Here is a 24,900-nt window from a genome sequence, read left to right on the forward strand (position 1 = left end):
ACAGAAATTAAAAATAGGGTTCTTGGCCAGATAAGAGCCCTTGGGAGCTTAGAAGAAGTTGTTGGAAAGAAATACTGGTAGATCAAAACAGGTTTCTTAAAACAACTCTTATCAAATACCATTAAATGTAAAAACTCTTTACCTTGGCATAATAACAATCCTAATCGTAACAGACCAATCCCAAAGAAACACTTCTGCCACACTACTGAATAATCAGCATATGCCTGCAACTAGAAACATCTTTTTATGCAAGCACTTGGGCTTCAGTCCTGCAAAAATTTAAATATATCACTCTGAGTAGATCTACAGATCTCTGTGGAAGTCTGTAGAGTTTATCACACACATAAAAGCTAACACATATTTATAAGTCTTGCAGGATAATTGCTTTTGGCAGAATATAAATAACACTGCTCTAATGTGTTTCAGCATCATGGTCTCCTGCCTTAAGAACCAGGCATTCTGGTGAAGCCTGTCATTCTTCATATAAAGAGTGGCAGCTGCATAGCCCACAGAGACATTTAAACTTCTCTTTGCATTTTCTTTAAAGTTTCAGAATAGTGTTTGGGCATTCTTTACAAGTAGCAAGAAAGCTAACAAGTGAAGCCGATAAAAATTGCCTAGAAATGCCTTCTTACTAGTGCCATGGATACCACTGGCAGGACTGGAAGCAATTCTTAAGACAAACTATCTATAGCTTCTAACACTTCCAAACAGTACATCAATTAGGCTGTGGAGTTTACTAGGTATTTTTCCAGAACCCAATACGCTGGGTGACAGGGCAATAACTCAATATGAGAAGCAGTCTTAATAAAGGACTCTAATGTTCACTGTACTATACTTCAATGAAAAAGCTTAAAAATCTGCTACAAGAAGAGCTTTCAAATAGCAAGACAGGCATCTGAAATAATTTTAGAAACTTAATGCCAGTAGTTTGCCTAATTGACTTTTAAATGCATACCTAAAACTAGGCCTTAGATTTCTCTTGTCAGTTGTCTTTATCTTTTCAGCATTGTCTTACTGTCTCTATTACCTTTCATTTTAACTTCTAGCAAGGATAAACTTGAGCAAAGAAAGGGAACTTTGGTAACTGTCAATGCCATTGAGAATTAAAAGAATGGTATATATCACCTCCTGCAGTCACTACTGCTTCTGCAAGCCCCAGCTGGAACAGCAGATCTGTCTTGGCAGAAAGCCCAGCTCTAATAAGGGGAAAGGAATTAATATATTTTGTAGACATAGGTAGTTCTTACAGCAGGTTTACTTTTGCCCTTCCATTCCCCCCCGCCTTATTTTCATTTGATATCTTCATCTCTCTAATCCCCCCTTGAAAAAACAAGACAGTTTCACTGATGATACATCAAGATTTTACAGCTGAGAAAGCGATGCATGCAACAAGAACAGTCCGGATGTAATTTTCTTCTAATAAATTGTCTACAAGAAGTCCAACAACACTAACAGCAATGAGGGGAAAAAAAGTAATTTAAAATACTCAGCAGCTCTCTCAAACCCATATGATTTCACATTTACAGTTTGTATTGCCTTGGCCCAAATAACCAGTTAGAAGTTCCTTGCATTCAATTGATTTCTATTAAGCACATTTTGTTTTGTGTACAAAAATGACAGATAGGCTTACAGGTAAACAGAACACACAGATAAATTTTGAAGTATTTACCTAACTTGTAATCAAGAAATCCTTTGTTTGCACCTCAGATGTATCTAGTGTAAAGTAGCACCTTAAAAAAAAACCAAACCAAAACAGTTTTGAAGTATTAATGAGCCAGCCCTGACTGAATGGAGACTGAAGGAATGCTACACAGGCGACCCCCTCCCCACTTCATGAGGTCCTTGTTCAAGGCCAAAGCCCAAGAGCACCAGCACCTCCCAATCTCCTTTCTCCTAAACACTACTTTAGCATCAGAAAGCAAGCAGTTGACACTGACATGACCATAAAATTCAATGCATTTCCTAACAAAACTGAATTGCTAAGTTTTTCCCTAGAACATCATGCTTACCATTTTATCTCGTTATCTTATTCACGTGGTTCTTGTGAACTTTCAAGAAAAGAAATACCCATGCAGTACACAATGGTCTGAAATACTCCGTTTAGATACTAAGACTAATTTCAAGTTCTAACATGCAAACATGAACAGAAAACTATACCAAAAGATTAAAACTGAATAATCTGGCATAGCAGTTTCAGTTCACTTCAACTTCTGAATGCCTGAAAACACAACACTTGTATTAAGAACAGATAAACCATCCAAAACTAAATTGCTGCTAAAGTAAAATGAAGTCCTACTAAGCAACCACATGATGAAGTTTTCCACCAAAGAATCAAGAAACAAATATATTTCAGCTCAAACTTCCTGATAAAGAAACAGATGCATATGGAATTTAATCAAGTATAGCAAGTGGAAAAGTCAGAGAAAGGATGTCAACAAGAATTTTTGCCAGATCCTTTATGACAAAAACATGTCATGTTTTTATGTAAAGCATTAATATCTTAAGGTAATAGCAGCATTGACATCTTAATAAAATAGAGTACTAAATCATTATTAATTTGTGATGTCCTTGGAACACTTTGTGCAGATATTAATTGCATCTCTGACGATCTTCAATATCTCAGTTATCAAGTTTCTTGAACATTTTCAAAGGGAGATTTCCAATTTCCCAGAAAGGAGAAACTGTAGCTGACCCCCTTTGTAGTTTTCAAGTAGTTCTGAATAATCATCTGCCTTGTCACAAAAACTTCCCCGAACCATTTCAAACCACAGATCTGCTTTACCATTAAAAAGCAAACAAGTGAGCAGTTAAGTTCAGTGGATTTTAAATAAATCTACTCCCACTCTCCCTCCTTAACTGATCTCAACTGTAAATTTGCTTTAGATGCTCTAAGAGGTGGCTATTAACTACATAGAGACAAAGTTATTTTGTGTGTCAAAATGACAGCACGGGTGCTATTTATTTAGTGAAACTGGATTTGTCAGTGTTGGTAAAACGCAGGACATTAATGGAATTCTTTTTATTTCTATTTTAAATAGCTTGTGTACTTATGCAACTTTAACTTATTCTGAAATACTTCACAGGTTGACAGAAAGGATCGGGGGGGGGGGGGGGGGGGGGGAACCAAACAAACCCAAACCCATTCTGAAGAGTTAAGTATTTCAAATTACGTAAACAGTCTATCAAAAACCATTAAAACAAACCCACCCATAGCACATATCAGTTATACCACTACAAAACTTCATACCATATGGGGGAGGGGGCATTTAAAAAAGTTCAGATTTGCATCTCTTGAACACCCACAGAATTATGAAGATTTACTTGCGAGTACCCTTTTCTGCATAGTTTTACAAAGGAGCATCAAGTTCCAGACCTTCAGAGCTACAGACGGATAATTTCATGCGATCCCAAATAGTATCATTGATACTGAATTCAACTTAATTCCTGTGGATCTTGGAACCTCACTTGGTAGCAGCCTCAACCACCAGACTGGGCAACTGCTGCTGCAAGGCTACGCATTGAAATGAATAAACCACACACAAAACGTTTTCCTTTGTGAAGGAAACGGTATATAATGGAGCTCGAGAGACTGAAGATGAACGAACAGAAGTTTTACCATTAGGAAAAAACCAAACCTTAAAAAAAAAATGATAGACAGAAGTAACACATAATCCTCCCTACTTCTGCTGTCAGATATTAGAGCAATTTCTGATTGTGCTCTCCATGGTGTTAAAAGGCATACAAATACTATCTGGCTATTTAAACCTTGAGAAGTATCAATCTGAGCTTCTTGTGATCTACTGGAATAATGCATGAAGAAAGGGTTAGACCAAGAGAACTTCCTACTTTTTGACCAGCATTGTTATTGCCAAAGGACATATCCCAAAGTCAAACAAAAGCAATTCCTGACAAAATTATTTGCTGAGCTATAATAAGAACTCATTGCGGAGGAAAGCAAAAATAGTCCTTTGGAGAACACCATTTTCCAGTGTAAGTAAAGACAACAGAATTTGCATTCTATTAAAAACACGATACAGCCAAACTGATTTTCTTGGTTAATGATAAAAGCTTGAACAGCATCTTTCAATTTAACTGTTAGGACTGCATTTCTCAGGAATCAAATTATCATTTTATTATATAGACAAAATAAGGGAATATTTGTCTCAGCCGAGGAATACCAAAACTGCAAAAAAATCCCCTCTCACCAAATACACCCTAGATCATAGATATTAATGCTGTAACTGGGAAATGACAGTTATGTTTTCTGTAAAATACCTAACTATAAGTTAGACAAGAAACAAAAAATGTAGAAAGCAGGTCCTTTCTACTGTAGTATACTATGATTTCCGCACTATCTGATTGTAATTGCCTTGGAAACAAACTGTGAAGCAACCTCAGAAAAGCTGGCCAAAATTACTCTTGCCCTTGAGAAGCGACACTTGTTCCTTCCTCTGACATGTGCAAGTTAATTAGGATATCTCTTGCAACTTCTCTACTGAAATGATCTTTTCCTGAAGCATATGGCAGAGATTTGGATCATCATGCCTTATTTGGGGTGATACATTGATCAAAGCTCATTGTTTGCACCCTCCAGCTGGAAGGAGCACAAGGACCTTAAAGCTTTTACTTCATCCATTGAGCTTCAGTTGTGGGGATCAAGCTCATGCAGCACAGATTTGCCCAAAGATAGAAAAGCCAGTCCTGTACCCTCCCAGTAGCTGCTCAAGCCTAAAAAAACAGCTGAAATAATAGATTTGGTAAACTTATTTCCAGTTATTCCACAAATCTAATCCATACATTTTGATTTTGTTCAGAAAAGAAGCTATACATGTAATTGTAGTTCTACTTCAGGAAGATTTGTTCACAAACATCAAAAAAGTTGAATTTTCTGTACTGGAGAAGTCACTCAACATTGATTTTCAACATTTCTGTAATGTCTTCTCCTTTCACTGCTGAAAGGAGGATGAACTCATAGCCTGTGGGAAGCATTCTGTCTTTCTACAGCAAAGGAAACACATGTTTTTATTTGGGTTATGTTTTTGTTGTCCCAGAGCAGCAAAAACCAGGCTTCTTGCTAGCATTGCTCAAGGGTAAAACCCTGGTATTGAGACCTGTAAGGTTGCTCAGTAGGTCAGTCAAAATGTCTGAGAGACACTAACCAGTGTCTTACTTTCTGGAGAAGCTTTTCAGGATAAGCTGTATGAGAACACTAATACAGAGAAATGCTCAGAAAAATGCTTCCTAAAATGCTAAAACCAAAACAAAACCTACAAGGATGGGTCTCTCTAAAAGCCAACACACTTCAAAACACAGAAATATAATGCCACTTTCAGCATATACATATACACACAAATAACAAAATAACTAATGCAAGAAAACTATGGTTTTAAAAAGGTACAGCAGAGAAGGAGAGAGAGGGGAGAACCTGAAAAGCTCCTCTAATTAGACAACTAAGCTTATCAGTTTTCCCTTAGTTAACCACAACTTAACTCCAGAAGAAGGAGAATAAAAGGTCCCCACAGGAAGTTACACCATACTAAACTGTAGTACTCTAAATTCATGTCTTGTTCTGGAATAGCTTCCTTGAATAGACCTGTTCTTCATCCAGAATTCAATTAGTGGATGAAGAAGAGCTCATGTTTTCTACCTTGCTTCAGGGGAATGAATGTGGACATATTCTCCCTTTGCAGGATTTGCAGGCAGCCATAACAGAGAAATGAAAGGTAGTGAATTCCTGCACTGTCAACCTAGGGAGTTCAAAGGAAAACCTGGTTCTGTATCAGTGACAAACATACAACATGCTTGCACAAGCATCTCCTTTACACCGTGCAGAGCACCCTAAGTGTATGACGTAAGATACTTAAAAGCACGTAATAAGGCAACACTACTTCAGTTTCTTCTGAAACCATTTCCAAAAAGTCCTCTTCACCCCCCCAAACAACCTGAAAACAGAGAAGCGTCTGATCCGGTCACAAGATTCCCTCAGCCTGCCTGTAGCCAAGAGGCTGGGGTGGAGGTATGGTCACAGACTCAATTTTCAGTGCCCCAGGCAAATGCTTAACTGATTTCTGCAAATCCTCCATTACCTAACGCGGGGTTGTTAACATGCACGATTCTTTTCCATCACCATAGTAACAAAGCACGTACATTTTAAGGTGCATATGGGGGCTCTTCTAGAGGATGTGTCAAGTTGAATACAGCTAAGACAATATAAGATATTTTAAGCTAGACCCGTTCAGTACAAATACAGAAAGCATGAAAGTACTGTGCTAGAGATCATCACAGGACTGTTTAAGCAGTGGTAACACATCCATTAAAAAGTTTTCTGGAGGCTGAAAGAAGTAAAAGATGAAGCAAGATTCAGTCAGTACATTTATGGGCCTTAATGCATAAAATCAGCTGTGTACTAACAGCCTGATTTTAGACACTAACTTCTTCAGGAACCACAGAGCAGAACATAATAACAAATTTTAAGAACAATACACTTTACCTACCAATTAAAAAAAAAAAAGGGGTAGAAAAAAGATCTAATTAGAAACACATATTTACTGATTAAGAAGTGACAAGCAACTAGCATTTTCGTTTCAATGAGAGCTGCAAGTACTTTGCACTTACATGCCTGAAGTATGACACTACTCCTGTAGGATACACGAGTGACACCACAGAAACCCAGGCTTAATGGTAATCTGTATGTTAGGTGCCTCCACAGCAAATATGCCCATACATGTCAACAGCCTAACTGGCACTCTGTGACTAGCATGCTAGACGCACGTATCCCATAGTGGCATGACTTCTCATAACAGATGTCATTATTACCTTAAAAGAACCAAACCAAAAGCAAGTTCAACATAACAAATGTATTATTCCCTCAAATAACTTCTCATACTACACTAGAGAGAGCTTCCAAATTGGAGGGAAAAAACCAACACTGAAACCCCAACTTTCAGATAAAGATTAAGAAAATCATGCTAGCAGAAAGAATATAAGAAACAGCATGCTACAAGTCTGGATAGAATTACAGCAATATTACCAACATCTGAAATACTCCCATAGTTGAAATCTGAAGATTAAAGACTAAAACCAGACTAAACTGCAGAAACAGACAAACAAAACCCCCAACAAACTTGTTAGAACATTGCTTTACTTTTCAATCTTAGTTTTTATAGAATTTTAACGTTTATTAAGATGCAGTCTTCAATTACACAGCACCACCTGTGCGTGATCAGAAGGTGCAGTCCTCCTCTCTGGCACAGAATGAGCAGCAAATGAAGCAAGGGGCTGAAAAAAAGAAAATGGGCGTTTCCTAGTATTGAAGGTTTGAGAGCTGAACCTAGGCAATCTGATTATATTCCTGGCTCTGTCTCATTATCAAAATCGTCAAAATTCATACCCCCCGGCCACACGGCTTATATTTGCACAAACAATCTCAGTTCTCAAGCATTTCATTTTACCACTTTGCATTCCCTTGGCACACATTATGTACGACTGGTACCAGCAATTGTAATTTCTTCTACAGTTTTTTTTTTTTCCTTAAAATCTTGCAGAATTAAAGTAAGAGACAGCAACTCCAAAATTTTCTTTTGCATAACATCAGTAGCACAGATCAGTAGCATTTGAACTACAAGTCGAACTTGTAATGAGATAGATAATTGCCCCCTGAAGAGGGCACAAACATACCTATTCTAAGTCTACTCTACTAGGAAACTTCCAATCTGTTCTTGGTCCTAAAGGGAGCAAAGACCAGTGATTAGCAACAGTAACTAATGCTTAAAAACATACAGGTTTGGTACATAAGGTCAGCCACTTAGGTAGATTTAGAAAACCCCAGGACTTCTCATTTTTAATGTATGGGCCTCAACTCTAAATTCTGAACTAGCTTCTTTACACCTTTCAAAATATGTTCCTGTTCAAGGCTCAACATATATTGGCCTCAATCACAGGCTTCACATTCAGGCATGCTGTACCGGGATCCAGAGCAAGCACACCATGCACAGAAAGAAATACCTAGGGCAGAGAGTACTTCATCACATCCGAGAGGCTGAAAAGTTCCTAGGAAGCTACATAAAAATTCCTAAATCAGAGCAGGCTCTGCAATCCCACCTTTCACTACCCTTGCTTAATCCTTTCAAAAGGTTAAAGAGAGAAATCACTTCTGCCCTCAAGGTTTATACGACTTCCCCAAAACAGTTCTGCACAATTTCTGAAAGAAGAAAGTCCCAGGCAGGAATCCTCACTGAGAGTTACATCTTACCAATTCTGGGTTTTATTTAGGGAAGGCAATCAGTCTCAGTAACAATTTTTAATAAACTTGACACTAGTTTTCAGTAATTACTTGTTTTATTAATGAAATTGTTGATACTTCTTGTTGCTACACTTGTTTATTCACAGCATTTGACTTTACTAAAACTGAAATAGAACAGTTTCATTTTTGCTTTGACAAACTTCAGTCGTGTCACAACTCGTCAGTATAAGTCAAAGAAAAAAGGTAATTCTCAACAGTTGTCAGATCATCTTGGGGAAGACCTATTTATTTGGTACTGTTTTTCTCAAGTTTCTTTAAAAAAAAAAAAAAAGAAAAAAAGGACAACTCTTCCATAGACTTTAATGACGCCTGCTCTTGCAAACCATTCAAGCCAAACATCAGCTCACAGAATTTCTTTAGGCGTTCTGAACAGGTGAGTGTTTGACTTGCTGTAGCAGAAGTACGGATTACAAGACTTCCTCACCGAATCAAAATATCATAAACAGCAGTAGTCAAAATTTTCAAACACAAGAATGAATACGGGGGGGGGGGGGGGGAGATCTTTACCATCTCATTTTTTAAGATTTGGGGAATTCTTGTGTAGCACACACATGAAAAATATTTTCTTCTGAATGGAGGTTTGGTATCAGGCAGCAATGCAGAATAGAGCACAGTAACAGCTGAAGTTTCTATGGCCTATTTTCCCTGTTTGAATTGAAGTATTTACTGTCATATGACAGTGGGTTCTTAGAGAAAAAATGCTTGTGATCTCCTTGCATATATAGATGCATTTATCATGATTATATTGGGACTTTATTATTATTATTTATTTTCCCCACCTTATTTGGAGCATTGGGAATTAGGGCCTGCAACTGTGTGTAGCAAGTCAGTTATTATTTAATCAGAGCCACATTTATAAACAATTGTAGTACTCAAAGCACTTAAATGCATTTTTTTTGTCCCTTAGCATATCTAAAGTTTTGTTAGTCTTTTGGTTTTTTTTAAAATTCTTTTGTCATACATAGGAGAAAGTGAATATAAAGCACTGAATATAAATAAATGAATATATATTCTTTTAACAAACTGATATCACAGATATCAGCATGAACATTATGTAAAAGATAAGCTTGAAAAGATCTGAACACACATGCACTTAAAATGTCTTCTTAATTCCTACAAGTAAGTGCTGTTCAATACCACCATAGTCTTGCAGACTGATTCCTATTACAGACATTTTTCAAGTAGGAGAGATACCATGTTTACCCTGGTACCATATACCAGAAAATATGCTACCTTATGCAACATGATACCACCTCATGTATGAGAAAAACCACAGTGCCAGCAAACAGGTTTAACTAGATCATAGTCTAAGCACTAGCGAAAAAAACCCCAAAAAACCCCACAACCAAACCTTCTCTTACAGAGTACAGGAAAAGTAAGCGCAACAAGAGTATGTATTGCTATTGTCTTAAGTCTAGAAATACATGTTAATACAGCATACCAAAAGAGCATCCAGTCCACTTCCTTCCCTCAAAAAACAAGCATCACTGAAGATTATTTCTGCTAAATACCAACCAAGACCAGTTAGAAGACACACCTAACAAAGTATTAGAAAGTATAAAAAAAATGTTGCAAATATGTTTACCTCTTACTGAATTTTAATTTGCAAAATTTGTGCCACATCAGTCGCCAATAATTAAATAAATACTTCACAACTAGAAGTGCTTTCAGAAAGAGGAATGAATGTTTTCAAGGGAGAGAAAGGAGGAACAAATTTTATATTTTCAGGGACCATTTAATTTTTGTTTACAACCAATTCCAGCCATTCAGTAACTGTGCTAGTTAAAATTGGCTTGCTTAAATGTTGTTGCGCATTAGAACAGAAAGGAAAAAGACAAAGATAGTTCCTTTTTAATATATCCATAAAGAAACTGGGATCCTCAACAATATGGCAACTCTCAGCCACCTTTCAAATTCCTTTAAGGAAACTGCAACACGTTCCAATCAAGAAAGAAGAGTAAGAGGGAGAAAGCAGACATTTAAACAGTAGAACGCCACCATTTAAGACAACATACGTTGTATGCCGTAGCATAGTTACTTTGTTTGAATCAGGTGAATAAAAATCAAAAAAGACAAAAGTATTTCCTTTGTCTCCTTTTTAAACTTGTGTCAATATTCTGAAAAGTATTTTTTGTTTCTGGTGTTTGTCACATCCCACCAAGTCATCACCAATGCATATGATTTCTCCAGATATACGCAAGAATGGTTAAATAACAAACAAAAATGCCAGTGTTTAGCCTAAAAACCACCAGAAATGTCCTCAGCTTTAATCCTGTGACTTCCGATCCTGTCAAGATATATTCCTTTCAAGAAACATCTCTACTTTTGAAACATACGCTGACGTCCTCACTGCCACTTTAACACTTCAAGAACAATAAATTTTAAATGAACAAACAAGGGAAACACTCGTCATTTTTTAATTCAAATATTATCGCTGGCTCCAGTTATGCCGAAACATCCAGAAAGCATTTTTCTGCAATACCACAGTAATCAAGGAATGTTGCTAAGGTGAACCTTTTTCTTTTTAAAAATAAAATAAAATAAGAAAACAAACAAAAACCCCCCTGACTCCCAGATTATGTAACATGCAAATTCAGTTCCACTTTCAAAATAGTGTCGTGTAACATAAAGCCAAAGAGACAGCAAGCAGCAGTTTGTAAGACTGGAAAAGCCTCCCCAGGACTCTATAAAGAACCATTCCCCCAAAAGAAAATATATCATAATTGCAATGATTTCATATAATCAATTGGTTTAGAAGATGCTTTCCTTAAAAAAAATTCTTACTTCTTTTTACAAATTCCTCACATTAAGGGATGAAGAATTCCAAAGTCTATATATGCCCTAAATAGTAGAAAGAAAATTAGCCTGCTGAAAAGTGTTAAAATCCTCCCAGAATTAATAAAACCAAACTAGCTGGCTTTACTTTCTGTGATACGATTTCATGTTCATCCTTCAGTATTTGGGCTTGTAATACAATGAGTTCTGAAGCACAGATGAAGTATAAATAGTATTTTCATAAGTATTGAAGGAAGACACGAACATATCAAGTAAGTATTTTATTTTAAAAATGTAGTTCAAATCAACACTTGAGGTTGTTTATAACATCATAATCTGGAGCCTGTTAAGCACACAGCATCAGTACACACTCTGTGTTTCTTTAATTTATAATCTCTTGAATTAAATCATTTAGGAAAATAGGTATAAGATTACTTATATTTATGTAGCAAAACAATTAGCATATGACAGTCTGAATTTGTAAAAATACAGTACGTAAAAACAACTCTGAATATAATTCGAGAGCACAAGCATTCCCTGAAAAAGAAAGAGGCCACCTGCAATACAGAGGAAAGTAAACAAGCCAATAAAGCAGTGCTCCTACTTCTCAACAGCAGCAACTCAGACTCCATCTTAAGCCTGTCATCATTCACCCCTACTGAATGGGGACTACGTAACGTAACAATTATTCTGTTTTACCTAACACTGAAATTCAGTAGCATTTCTAGGCAGCAATAAAATCTGCCACCAAAACAGGAATTTGGTACAGTGCTTGCTGACTTGCCTGCTTTGACATTATTATGTTAAGTTGCAGGAACAGCGAATTGACTGACGAGTCCACAAATCCTACTAATTCCTTCATTTAAAAACTTACAGTATTTGTGAACATCACGTTATGTTCATGCTGACCGCACTGATTGCAAAACGCCACTCCGGGGGTGGGGGGGTGGAATTATCTGGAGGTATAGAAATACTCTCATTTAACTAACACCTAACTGACAAATACAATAACATCATTACAAGAACAGTGTAAAAAAATCACCGACGAAGATTCATCCGTGGCAACCAGAATTTTATAAGGCTGCCCTCCGTATGTTCACAACTGACAAGAAACCTAGTAGTCCTTAATGCAGCTTTTTAATTAATCTTTCCCACCACCACTGAGAATTTAACATTATTAACTGAGGTCAAACTCTAGATACCGCAAATATTTCCATCTTACTCCATGAAATGAAGTTTTATAAACAAAGAATAAAGCTCAATTACCAGAATATTCCCGGTAGCCACAATGACACAAAATGCACTGCAAAGTACCCGTATTCGCCCTTAGATGCCAAGAGATTTGTTAATGAATTCAAGACCATTGATGTCATCAATTATACTGATAAAATTAAACACAGTGAACTTTTAATATATGATGAATTTCAATTTGTAGATCTGCCTTATTTTCACAAATGGCTTATTTGGCGTTTCAATCGTATTTCCCAATCATTTAAAGTGACATGCTTGTGATATGTGCAAAATCAAGCAAAGAGTAACGACGACTCTAGCCTTGCCAAAAATGCTGTCAAAAAAGCAAATGAAACCTAGAGAAGAAATACTTTTCTTATTTTTCTTCTGATATTCTAATAACCAAAGTAAAAAAAAAAAAAAAAAAAAATCTGTTCTTTGAGAAAAAGCACTGTTTGTAGTGCTTTGTAAGGTTATACACATTTAGCTCTATAACAACACTGACTTAAGTCAAACCAAATACTGTATGTGAGCTTTCCTTTCTCATTTTAAGTAAAGATTAGTAATCTTTCAGGTATTCTCTTAGGTTGCACTAACAACAAAGCCTCCTCCAGTCCACAAATGTATAATTAAGGATCACCTTAGTGTAATTTGTTAAGATAATGAAATAGTGTATTCACGAGCACTGAACATCACCATTTTAACACTGGCAACCACAAAACAGTTACATCAAACAAATACATTGTCTGCTTCAGGGATCCTTCATCACTAAGTTTCATTCGATTTTATTTTTTGAAAGATTTCAAAATATTTAAAATCAAAGTTAATACACTGGCCTCTAAACAGTTTATGCCATATTAAAAACATTTCTGTTATTCTGATATTTCAGAGGTCTCTTCAGCCACAGCATAGGCTAAGGAGAAATGACGATAGCTAATCTGCCGTAAAATTCTCAAAGTAAACAGACAAAAACGAATGCAGTGCTGACTTCTATCAATTTAATTGTCTTCACCGTTACCTATGTTTTATAGTTGGCAACATTTTCAGATGTCTCGTTAGGTATGACCGACTTCCTTCTACACTATGTTGCTATCTTGCAGATGTAAGACAGTATTGCTCAATAAAATGTAAATTACCCAAAATGGATTAACATACTGTCTTGAAAACACGTTCGTAATAATGAACTTGGTTTTCAGTGTTTTATTTTTGAGTCAGTATTTCTGGAAGGGAAAATATTTCAACGTTTCCCAAATAAAACTCTTCCCTGTTTAAATGTTAGACGGTACAGCGAGAAGGTACTTCTGAACTAACGCTCCTTTATAGGAAAAGGACAAACGCAAACCATAAAAACAGCTCCCCCTCCCCGCATCTTTACAGTAACTTCCCATGCTCGCAGCCATAAGCCCTCTTTCTGCTGCCCTTTCCGATAAACCTGCCGGCCTGGCTGCCTCTCCCTTCCCATGCAGGTCTGATCTGCGAGGCTGCTGAATGCAGACACTGTACTGCACTGTGAATGGACAGCCAGGTATTTTATGAATGGAGCGGATCACGTGCTCCCAGCACCTCCCCGAGCTGATATTTCCCACATAACTGTGTCAACAAGCAGCGAACGGCACATATTAATACAGCAGGTCCTGGAGACCTTCCTCCGCCAGCCGCTGGCTGCAGGCTGGTCCTCAGCACAGGAGCAGCAGCTTTGGGCACTCTGCGGGGCAGGTTTTGCCGCAGGTCAGCGGTGATGACAGCAATTTTTTTTTGTTGGTGGTTTTTTTTTTTTTTTTTTTATGAATGGAGATTGTGGTATGCAAATGAGAGCGATTCACAAAAAAGGAAACATGGCGGCGGCCCCGGCTCCCGGCCCCGCGGGCGCCGCGGCGGCTCCCGCCCGGCCCGGCCCGGCCCGCTCCGCGCCGCGGCCGGCAGCGCGGAGCTCCCCGGGCCCCGCTCCCCCGCGGGGCTTCGCCGGCGCTGCTCCTCGGGGATCGAAACGCCGTGCTCTGGGGAGCGCGGGGGAAGGCGCGCAGGCTTTGCTCGGAGGAAGGCAGCGAAATGGGAAATCCGTCTTTCCTGCCGGAGGAGAGCCGTCCGCGCCCCGCCAGCCGGGCTGCTCTTCATCCACCTACCGCTACCTGCGAGTACAATGGGCGCGACGCTCCCTCCCCATCGCCATGGCCGCGGCCGGCAGCCGCATCATTCATAAAACCAGCCCGAGCGAATACCGACATCGCAAACCGTAACGCCAAAGCTCGGAGACGGCAGCGATCAACCTTAAACTTCCCGACAAGAGGAAAAGTTTCAAAATACTTTACATTTGTTTTCCAATGCCATAAAGAACTCGCGTGTTTTCTGACAAATATTTACCTCCTCCGACCCAAAATGTATTTCAAAGACAGACTACATGCAGGGGGATACAGCCGCACACACACACATTCTCCTCTGGATTTCCTCCAAACCAGTCACATTAAAAATATTAAGAGATCCTTGAACTGTCCCCTTCCTCTTTAAAACAAACAAACAAACACCCCAAAATAGAAGTCGTCCCAAGTGCTCATTAAAAGGGGGGGAAAAAAGGCTTTAGGGTAGGTTTAAGCTGTATTTACACTGACTGACTCATCCAATTAAAATTCAGGAGCAGTTTCCTGCAGGATGAAGCTCCCACACACTAGTTTCCATGTGAAATATCTACAAGTAATAGGATATTATCAGCGGTGGTACGTGCCGATACCCCTCTGGGCATTCAAAACCCATCCTCCCCCTCCAAGACACCATCGTCACCTGCACCGTTTTCTACCGGGCTGTAATTAAACCACGCTTTTCGGGCCGCTGGCTCGCAGCCCTTCTAAACCAAGCTCCTTCACAAAGAGGGAGCTTCTGGGCTTCCATGTACGCGATCAGAAATGCGCAGTACGCGCAAGGGGAGGCCAGGACACGTACGTGCGCGGGCAGAGGCCCCCGCGGGGCGCGGAGCCGGGGGGACGCGCCGAGCCCCAGCCCCAGCCCGATCCCGGGGCGGAGGGGAGAGCCGCCGCCGCGGCGAGGGGGGAACGGCCGCTTACTCGTTGTTAGAAGTCGCCGTCTCTTCGCTCATTTTCTCCTCACCGCGATCCGACAGGGAGACGGAGCAGCACCGACGCAGCCAGGGCGCAGCCAGAACTCACCAGAAACTTCACCATTGTTACCCCCCCGGTCTGCCGCCCCCGGCCAGGGCACGGGCAGTGTTTTGAAGTGAGGGAGAGGGAGAGGAAAGGGCGGGGGGGCGGGGAGAGCGATCTTTATCCTGGAAACACGAAATCCTGTTGTCCGGCGATGGAGCGTATTTCCCCCTGTCTTTAGAGATGATGATGATGAAGGCAGTGGTGGAAACAGCAGCAACAGCCACGGATCTTCTGCTCTTGAGCTGCTCCCAGTTAAAGGGGAACAGAGTGGTGGAGACAAGGGAGGGCTCCCCGCCGCAAAAAGCTGCACCGCACCGTCCTCCCGCTGCAGCTCATCTCCCGCTGCAGCCGCCTTCGCTGCTGCCCTCCTCCTCCTCCTCCTCCTGCTGCTGCTGCTGCTCGGCCGCCTCCCTGCCCGCCCGCCTCCCGCGCCCAGCCGGGGCAGGCGGCGGCGGCAGAAATTCCTCCAGACACCGGAGCCACCACAGGCCGGGGCGGGCGGTGCGGGGGAGGGGGAAAGGGGGGCAGAGCGGCTCGGCTGGGCTCTCCCACCCCCTCCAAAGCGACGCCGAGCACTGCGGAGGGAGGACGAGCCGGCCCCAAGGAGAAGGCTGGTGACGGGGGGAGGGAGGCGTTTTAAACCAGCCTGGGGGTGGGAAGGGGGGGACGGACGGAGGAAAGAGAGGATGCGTCACGGCTGTTTGTGTGAGGAGAGGAGCGGGGAGGGAGGGGGAGAAGAGCTGCCGGGGCGAGAGAGGAGCCCCCGGCCGCAGGACGAGGGGGAGACGGGGGAGAAAGCCCGCGGGGAAGTTCAGCGGCAGCGCTCCCTCCCCGGCTGCAACTCCATTAGCGGCCGCCTCGGCTCCTCGCGGCCGCCCCCGCCTCCTCCTCACAGGAAAACTGGGCGGAAGCGTTGACTTCAAGCTCCTTCCGCCGCCACAGCTTGATCCAAAATAACCACGGGGGAAAGGGAGGAGAGGGAAGAGCGAGGGGAAGAAAGTAATCCCCTTGACCCTGCGCCCGCCGCCGGACCGGCCCGCGCCGCCGCCCTCCCCGCGGCGCCCGGCGGCTGCCCTGCGCCCGAGTTTCCTGAAAGTAGTTCCCTCCCCCCCGGCGCTGCCTCACGCGCTTCCCCAGGAGCCGCCGCCGCACACGCACGCACGGCGCCGCGGAGGGATACGCGAGCTGCCCCGGCGTCGCCCTCCTTCCTGCTCCGAGGGCGCGGGGCCGGCAGGGCGCGGGGCGCCGCGGCAGCCGATCGCGCCCTGGGCCCCCAGCCTGAGGCGGGGGCGCAACGCCAGCGCGACCGGCGGCTCCTGCTCGACGCGGGGCTGCGCAGACCCCCGGGGCCGCCGGGGCGGGCCGCTGGCGGAGAGGGGGCCCGGCCCGGCGGCGGCCTGCAGCGGCCGGGGGGCTCTGCCGGGTGCCGCTGAGCGCCGGCGGGTCCCCGCGGGGCCGTGCCCAGGCGCCTCCGCCTGCGGGCTGGGTTTCCACTCTTCTCCTCTCTTCTCAAGCCGAAGTGAATGTAAACGCTAAGTGTGCGGCAGCCGCTGGGGAGTGCGGGGGGCTGGTGAAGCGGGACCCCCCGTGTCCCGTTCCCGATAGCTGGCACCGGTACCTCCTTCCTTAGAGCCCGCCGTTAGCCTCCGTGTTCAACAGGAATGCGCCGGTAAAGAGGATGGACCGGCGAGCCAAGAAATGCGGTCACGTTAACCTGGATCTGCTCTACTTTAAGTGATGCCATGTGAGGCCATCACCAGTATGCCACCTCCGAAGACGGTGCACGGCTTACCTTCTCCCTTTGAAAGGGGAGCCCTTCCGTAATTAGTTCCTTAATTCTGTAAGCCTGGGAGCGGTTCTAAGTGGGTGATGGCACGGGAGCGTGTGTGAAACCCTGACTTGGCCTCTCGCTCTCTAAATGCACACTGAAATGGAAGCATTTGTGGTTGATCCAGGTAAGCAGTGAAACCAAGAAGCAGCAGCAACTGAACCCAAATCCCTTTTCAGGAACTTACGTGGTAAATGTGCTGCTTGATCTGATGGAAAAGTGGAGCAGTGCTGCAAACCCCGAGGACTCAAGAATCATGAGTCAGACCATGAAGTAAATTAGATTATAATAAAAGATTGTATTGTGGTTTTGTCTGCCGGTTGGATTTTGATTTCTTCCTGCCTAGTCTTTGTATGCGTGCTTGCCAACTGATACACTTCATTGTCCAAAATTTGTGGAGTAAAATATTGTGGTGCTACCGTAAGAGACATCACTTCCCTGATGCGCATTCATTATCCCTGGCTTCTTGGGTACTTCCTCACTTTTTTGCAGCTGCTCTCCAAGAGCCTTCTCTGTCAACTCTAACCCCATTTCAGTTTTTCCTGTAACTGCGGGATTTCTTCCCAACTCTGGTGGTGTCATAGGAGCAGCAATGAGCTGTTCTCTCTTCCTGTTTGAAAAAGATGGGGCGAGCTCCCTTGGTGATAATAACGTGTCCGATTCCCACACTACTGTTGGTTGGCTGCTTTTCCCAAGGAAGGGAGAGACTGGAACATGGGAAATCGGGAGAAGGAGTTTTCACTGTTTCAAGGGAACCTGGAATGCCTCGCGTCATCGTAGGCCAGACTACAAACTTGCAGCGTCTGTTTGAATGAACAGAAGCAGGGCAGTATTGCATTTATCAAGGGTATTTGTTAAGGAAATTCTTCCTTTTCACCTAAGGTTCAAAGTAGAATTTGTCCATGCGTCTTAATGACGTCCAAAGATTTTTCTTGAAGACTTTTCCTATGTGATTGAAAACTAAGAAAATGTTGCAGTGAGGAAAAAGCATATACGTTTTCAGTCAGGTGTTTATTTCGAGGGCTGGTTAGTTAAAGCATTTTACACATAAATTTATTTTTATCTTACAGCAGGCAAGAAAAGGCACATTTCGTTTCTAGATAGTTTACGTTTGTTGCAGTATTCCTATGGATCGAAATTCCATGTTTCTGTAAGAGGGTTCTACCATAAGCATAATGGAACATTTATAGTAAACTGCTATCATGCTCTCTCTGATAAAGGGCCTATAGCACGTTTCAAGCAGCACACATCTGAAACCTGCCGTAATAATGCTTACTTCCTTATCTGGGAGGGTTTTGGAGGAAAATTTCCAATTGTTTTGTAAACACATTTTTTTTCTAAAAGAGTACACTCAAAAATGGATCACCTATTCATGGCACAACCTCATCCAAATACTAAAAATACATTATGAACCCATTTTTGTACAATTTTACAGTTCACATGAATCAAATTGAGTATTTGATGGGACTCCCCTGAAGTGTTTTGAAACTCGGCTGTGGGGACATAGTATTACTCTACTTAGCAACGAGAATCCTTTCAGAGAACTTCCTGTCTTGTGACTGGCAGATAATGTGACTTCCTGCTAATTTAAGTCTCATTTTCTACTGGCTTCAAAGTTGAAATATTTAACATTCTGTAAGCTAATGGCTTTATTAAGATAATTTGCTTAATATGATCCCATACAAGAATGCTCAAGAATCAGCTCAGTTGGTCAGGTGGTGGTATAGCTCTATTCAGATGCACCTGAAGAAAGAGACATGATGATGAGAAGAAAGAGCATTAATCTGGGGTTTTATTTTAAATTCCTTAAATATATTTAATGGAAAATGATTTTCATCATGGCAATTCAATAAAATGGACTGTTCTGTAATATACCACAAATAATTTCAAATCATTTCAGTCTCCTTAAGGTTTTCGTGAGTGTCTTTATTAAGAATAAAACGTGTATTCAGAAGTCAACTGAAAATGTGAGACTTACCCTGTGGCTTTTAGTTGTCTGTGTGGAGGAGGTAAGGGGAGAAGGGCCCACCGCTTCTTCACCTGTGGTGGCTCTTCAACTTCTGCAAGCGGTCTCGTGCTGCAGTATGTGCAACAGAGGTCTTGCAAGCAGTTTCTTTCCCTTCACCTGAATACCATAAAGAGGACAGAAAATCTGCACTGGTCTGTGTCTTGATTTTGAAATCCTGTTTGTTTACCTCTGCACAGGTTGGAAAGATCAGAGAACACAATCCTGGAGTATTGGCGTCCTTTTGCTGAGCAGCAGTTGGTTTCAGGGCCTTCCAGGTTCGTTTTTTGGAGCAGAAATAAGTGATCAGGTGTTTTCAATGTAAATGACTTATTTCAGAAGTATGCGTGAGCCCTGCCCGTGCAAACAAGGCAGAAGCGGGCTAGGCACGGGTGACACCATTCAGAAACCTCAGACAAATGGCCACTTCACGTCCCAAGCACCACATGTTTTGAGGTCTTGTCTTTCTTCATACATTCTGTGCCTCTTTGCTTTCTGATGTTCCAGACTTTACAATTTAAGTATCCCGAGTTGAAATCTAGCCTTCCTGTATGTGACCTGGAAAAGATAACTCTAAAAATGAAAGCTTCTAGTACTTTTCAGTAGAGCTGCTGAGGTGTACTCGCTCTTTGGTATAGGTACAGGGATGACTCCTTAGCTAGAGACTAGATATGCCCAGTATGGAATGGGACAAATGTGGTTAAAAAATACGATTTTTTACATTGCTTTTGATGTTTTCCTACATCCAATGCCTACTTTAGCTGCACTTTACAAAAACTAATTTATACCTCAGTGCCATTGCTCCACTGTAACATTTTGATAGCTGTGGACCTCTGAGGTGCAAGTATTCTCTGGCCTTGCTTCCAGAGACCCTTTCAAATGAGAAATGGGGAGGTGACAGTTACTGCTAAAGGAAAATAAAGGCAATGTACGTCATTAGGGAGCCATGGAATATACAAGGAGAAATCTATGTAAGCGAAATAACAATCTGTATTCTGAATTTCTGTATTTTTGTAATTTTCACACGTGTATACATCCCAAACTCATCAATGTTTGTCCTTCTGTGACTAACACCAGACTTAAAAGTGCTCAGTTAACCAGGAGTAATTATGATGAGGCAGCAGTCTGCTCTATGTCACAACACATATTTACTTGGCTAAGTGGGACTAAAGCATTTCTCATATACTACTACTGAATGTAGAGCCAGTGTACCTTTGGCCCAATATGCTCATTCACCATTCCTTGAAATGGATCCGCGTGTGTCTGTGAATGTCTCTGATGAAAGAGGTGGTCAGGAGTGGCCGTGAAGTGTAGCAGGACTCTGAGTCTGTGGCAGAAGAATTATATATAGAAGATGTATTAGGGGGATTAGGTTGCATAATTCTGATCGGCATGGCGTTCACATCTTAAAATCCATAATAGGATCAGTGGAAGTTAAGTAATGTCGTCCAGATTAGTCGGTCACTGCAGAACTTAAGCGACCAATTCTTAGTTGAGGTTTTAACTCCTAAATATGAAAGTTTTGAACTCTGCCTCCACAAAACACAGTGATGCTTATATTCCTATCCAGATGCTAATGACAAATTTATAAAAAATGGAGGTCGGGTGGACGTTCTGCCATTTTGAGGCAAATTATTAGAAGTCATTTGGGAATTTTTTCTGTAATAGCTTTCATTCAGAATCCTAGTGTGAGTTAAACGCAGGGTGGTCATTACAGCATCTTAATAAGGATTTTGCTAAACTGAGCTCATTAAATCTATATTAGTATTTCAGCAAAGTCAGATTTTGTTAAGTTCTAACCAGGAATGCTGTTACTGCATACAGGATGAAAAAGTTGTTTGTTCTACTTGATGCTACTGTCTCAAAAAATGTTTTCCAGCAAGGTACAAAACCATGTTAGAATCAGTTCCGTATCAATTCCAATGTATTTGATATGGATCTAACTCATCAGAATATCAGAGTTTCACAAATTATTCCAGTTACTGATTTGTAATAACTTAGAACTATTTATACTAGACAGAAGAATGCCAGCAATTGCTGCTACATGTTGGAAAAATGGAGACCCGGGTGGGAGGATGGGGGGGACATACTGTGTGTTTTCAGATGTATCAGCTGTTGTACCTTTGATGTGGCTGATGTGGCTGATGTGCACAGCAATCGCAGTGGTGATCTGTGGTATCAGTTGTTCAGTAACTTTATTCTATCCTTTTTGAGCATGCTCACAGGGTGCTTTGGGATAACCATATGTTCATTTTTTGTGACACCTTATATGCCTTACGGTATGGCCAGCTAGGGCAGCATTGCCACTGAAAGAAGCAGCCTCACCTTCCTCCTACTCTGCTCCCTTCCCTATCTTGCACCTTAGGTGGCCCAAATATTTGTGTGTTGAGCAATGAACTGCACTGGGAAATTCACCCAGATTAAAACTAGTGTGGGAAATAAAAATTGATTAGTCTTTCAGTATTTCTGGTTAACCATGCAACTAGACAAACACCCATGCTTGCCCAAGAATGGATAACATGGAGGGGGGAGCAAGAAAACGGTGGCAGTGCAAAACTGCTTTTTATGGAGGCAGTGGTGATTTGTGCCAACCTAAAGTGTGGCTTGGTAAAATACTGCAAAATTTGGGTAAATAAAAGGAAGAAAACTGACAATCAGTACACTGAAAGTGACTGCAATCTCAATTGTTTGCTAATGGTTATGTTAAGAAGTAAATATTCTGTGAAGAACACGCAAAAAATCTTATTTAGAATCTCATTCTAAATTTAATATAATCTTTGATATGTTTCTTTTTTTGGACTTTTTTACTTGTTACTATCAATAGTCACCTAGAAAATCAGGCCCCAGGATCCTCCAAAGGGAAAGTCCCAAATATATTCAGAAATTACAGAGGTGCCTGCTGGCCAGCAACTGGGGACAGATTCATTGCAGTCATTTCAGTCTATATAAAATAGGAACCGGAGACACATTTCTGTTCCATATGCAGAAATGTGTTGTCTGGGGGAAACTGTGGTCTAATGCACCGAACACAGAATGACCCGTCAGCAGTTCTGGTTCTCCTCCCAGCCCTGCCACCCCTGTGTTGTGTGATCTTTGGCAATTCATTTAAAAATCTGTGGGGTATGGCACAGTTGAACAAGAGCTTGCAATGTAGTTGAAGAGATTTCAGCTGAGATGCTGTGGTCAATTGTATGCAGACTTCTAATTCATTTCAGGGCACAGCTGGGAGATTAGTTTCAACCTACCACTGCAGGGAGTTAAAGCAATCCTGTTTCTTTTGCAGTAAAATGAATAAGGAGCATTTACACAACCGTTTAATATGTTCAGCCATGAGGAAGTATGTTCCTACATCACTCAACTTCCATGGGAGGACAATTCTTACTCCTCCCTGATTTCTCTCACTTCTAGAAATGAGAATGGAAATATCCACTATATGTTTAAAGGTGCCTCAGGATACATAACTCTGTCAAGCTTTTCTATTCCAATAGAAGCAGAAAGGAATCAGAAATGGATATGCAAGGCCTGAATAGAGTGTTAGCTCAAGCGCAAGTGGATGTTGCGCATAGCCTTTGCTTTTGAAAATAGACTGCGCGGTACCAGGATTGCGAAGAGAGAACTTGCCTTGCACCACTTCAGGCACCCAGTTACTCCAATATCTTCTTCCACCATGCTTATTATTGCCATTTTATTGAAATTGTTTAATTTGAAAGAATGTTAAAACCTGAGACTTTCTGTGTTGTGCTTGTTTCTTTTCCTGCAAATGGGCTTGTGCCGCAAACCAGTGTGACAACTAAGCTGTATGTGCCATTCTTTCTAGGAGCCATACAGAGTTGTGCTAAATTAACTAATGGCATGATTGTACCATCAAACAAATTCAATTAAATTGTTATACATGCATGCTGCCTCTTGTAGAAAAGCTTTAACTCAGGGAAGGAGAACAAAAATTTAACACAGCAATATAAACTAGTTTAAAAATCAAGCATCCAGTATAGAAGGTTTTTTTGGTATTTATACTGCGTGTTTCCATTCCTCCTCCTTTACTACGAAGCAAATTCATCCTTTTATTTAAAAAATCACTGTCTTTCTTCTTAAGTAATGGAGATTATGAACATTATTTTAGAATTGTAGTGTACTTCAGATCTGGGCTATTTTTAATTCCAGTTGCCTAAGAGATTGTTCTTTTGACCAAGAAGGTCTTGAAGCAAAAAGTCCTCTTGCTTGCTTCCCCAATTCAAGCTCATCATGTGTAACCCTAAAAACTCACTGCTTCTAGTTATCAGCACTCGGACGAGGATGTCTCTCTGGTTTAGTGTCTAGCTTAGACCAGACACCCGACTTTTAGATGGCTAAATGAACCCTACTTACAAGCGCTATACTTCTATACTTTAAAAAATGATCAGTCTAGCAAATTGGTATAATACTCTGGGGTCTCTCAGATCCTGAATTGCTCTGATGTCTCTCGGCTGAGAAATAAACAAGGTCCTGATTAGCAGTGTTTATTAAAAGCCCTGTGGCACTTTTTGCCCGAGCTGACTATAGATGGGTAATCACATTCACGGTTACATAACGAAGATAAACATTTCACGGCATTATAAACTCTCCTGCTGTGAAGCATAAGCCACCCACCAACTGCCTGATTTTAGGAAGAACCCTCTCTATTACATAAGTGTTCAGTATGGGGGTTTCTTGCACCTGCCTCTGAAGCATCTGGTACTTGTCACCTTCAAAAACAGGATTCAAGACTCGATGGACAACTAATCTGAGCCAATCTGGCAATTTTTATGTAACCGAAGACTCTTTGTGACAGGAGGACGTGTCATAGTTCTTGCTGATGTATCTGCCGAGTTCCCAGGGCTATTTAAAATGTGTATTGTATGTTCTTCCTTAAAAGTTCATTTTTAAGCTGCTTGGTACAAGGTAATATTGTAGGAATCGCTATACAAATGTGCAAATGAGTGGGACTGTATTCATATGTGTGATTGTGGGTGACTTTTAAGTACATTTCTGTTCATGAAGAAGCAATGAATCGCTAGCAGAGAAAGTGGGAGTACTATTACATAAGTTGGAGCTATCCAGGATATCTTTAACTCATTCTCATATGCTTTGTGCATTTTTCCTTTCTTCGCAGAAAGGGCAGAACAGGTGTAACTATTTAACATCGGCTGTATCTCACCCTAGATTCACCCTACAGTGTTTAGCTAGTGTGGATTCCTGATTGCTTTCACAAGCAGATCACGCAATGCTACCAAAATGCTTGTGAAAGAATTTACGCAAGAGATCTGTATCAGGGGGTTTTATCATTTATAGGAAGAAAAATTTTAGATACCTTCTATTGAAATAACAGCTTTGATTTCAAAGCAATCTTCAAATCCTGGATAGGAAACCTGTTATTTTTCATGAGAATGTATTAGGCTCTGGGACGGTAATGGTCATGTTTAAATCAAAGTATTTTCTTTCTGGCCCATATTTAAATCTCACTGATGTTTCTGAGAATTACGCACATGCATAAAGCTAAGCGCATTCTTGACCACTTTGCGGCTTTAGGATAGTGTAACTTGCTGCCTGTATTAAAACACGTCTAAGCATTTCCTAAACAAAAATC

The 24,900-nt window shown here is 41.4% G+C and overlaps 1 protein-coding gene and 1 long non-coding RNA gene across 2 annotated transcripts in view; one reads left to right on the forward strand and one right to left on the reverse strand.

Annotated features, from left to right (window-relative positions):
* The window catches only part of SPRED1 (sprouty related EVH1 domain containing 1), a 60,316-nt gene extending 44,765 nt beyond the window's left edge, over nt 1–15,551 (reverse strand). The window contains exon 1 of the mRNA XM_076344922.1: nt 15,367–15,551. Within this exon, the coding sequence (XP_076201037.1) occupies nt 15,367–15,398 (32 nt within the window). The 5' untranslated portion in view covers nt 15,399–15,551. The remainder of the gene's footprint in view (nt 1–15,366) is intronic.
* Nucleotides 15,552–16,896: 1,345 nt separating this feature from the next.
* On the forward strand, nt 16,897–17,599 carry LOC143163488 (uncharacterized). The gene is made up of 2 exons (XR_012995911.1): nt 16,897–17,285; nt 17,473–17,599. It is a non-coding gene; the product is annotated as an uncharacterized LOC143163488 (long non-coding RNA).
* The last annotated feature ends 7,301 nt before the right edge of the window (nt 17,600–24,900 follow it).

This window comes from Aptenodytes patagonicus, chromosome 7 (assembly GCF_965638725.1).
Source record: "Aptenodytes patagonicus chromosome 7, bAptPat1.pri.cur, whole genome shotgun sequence".
Lineage (NCBI taxonomy): Eukaryota > Metazoa > Chordata > Aves > Sphenisciformes > Spheniscidae > Aptenodytes > Aptenodytes patagonicus.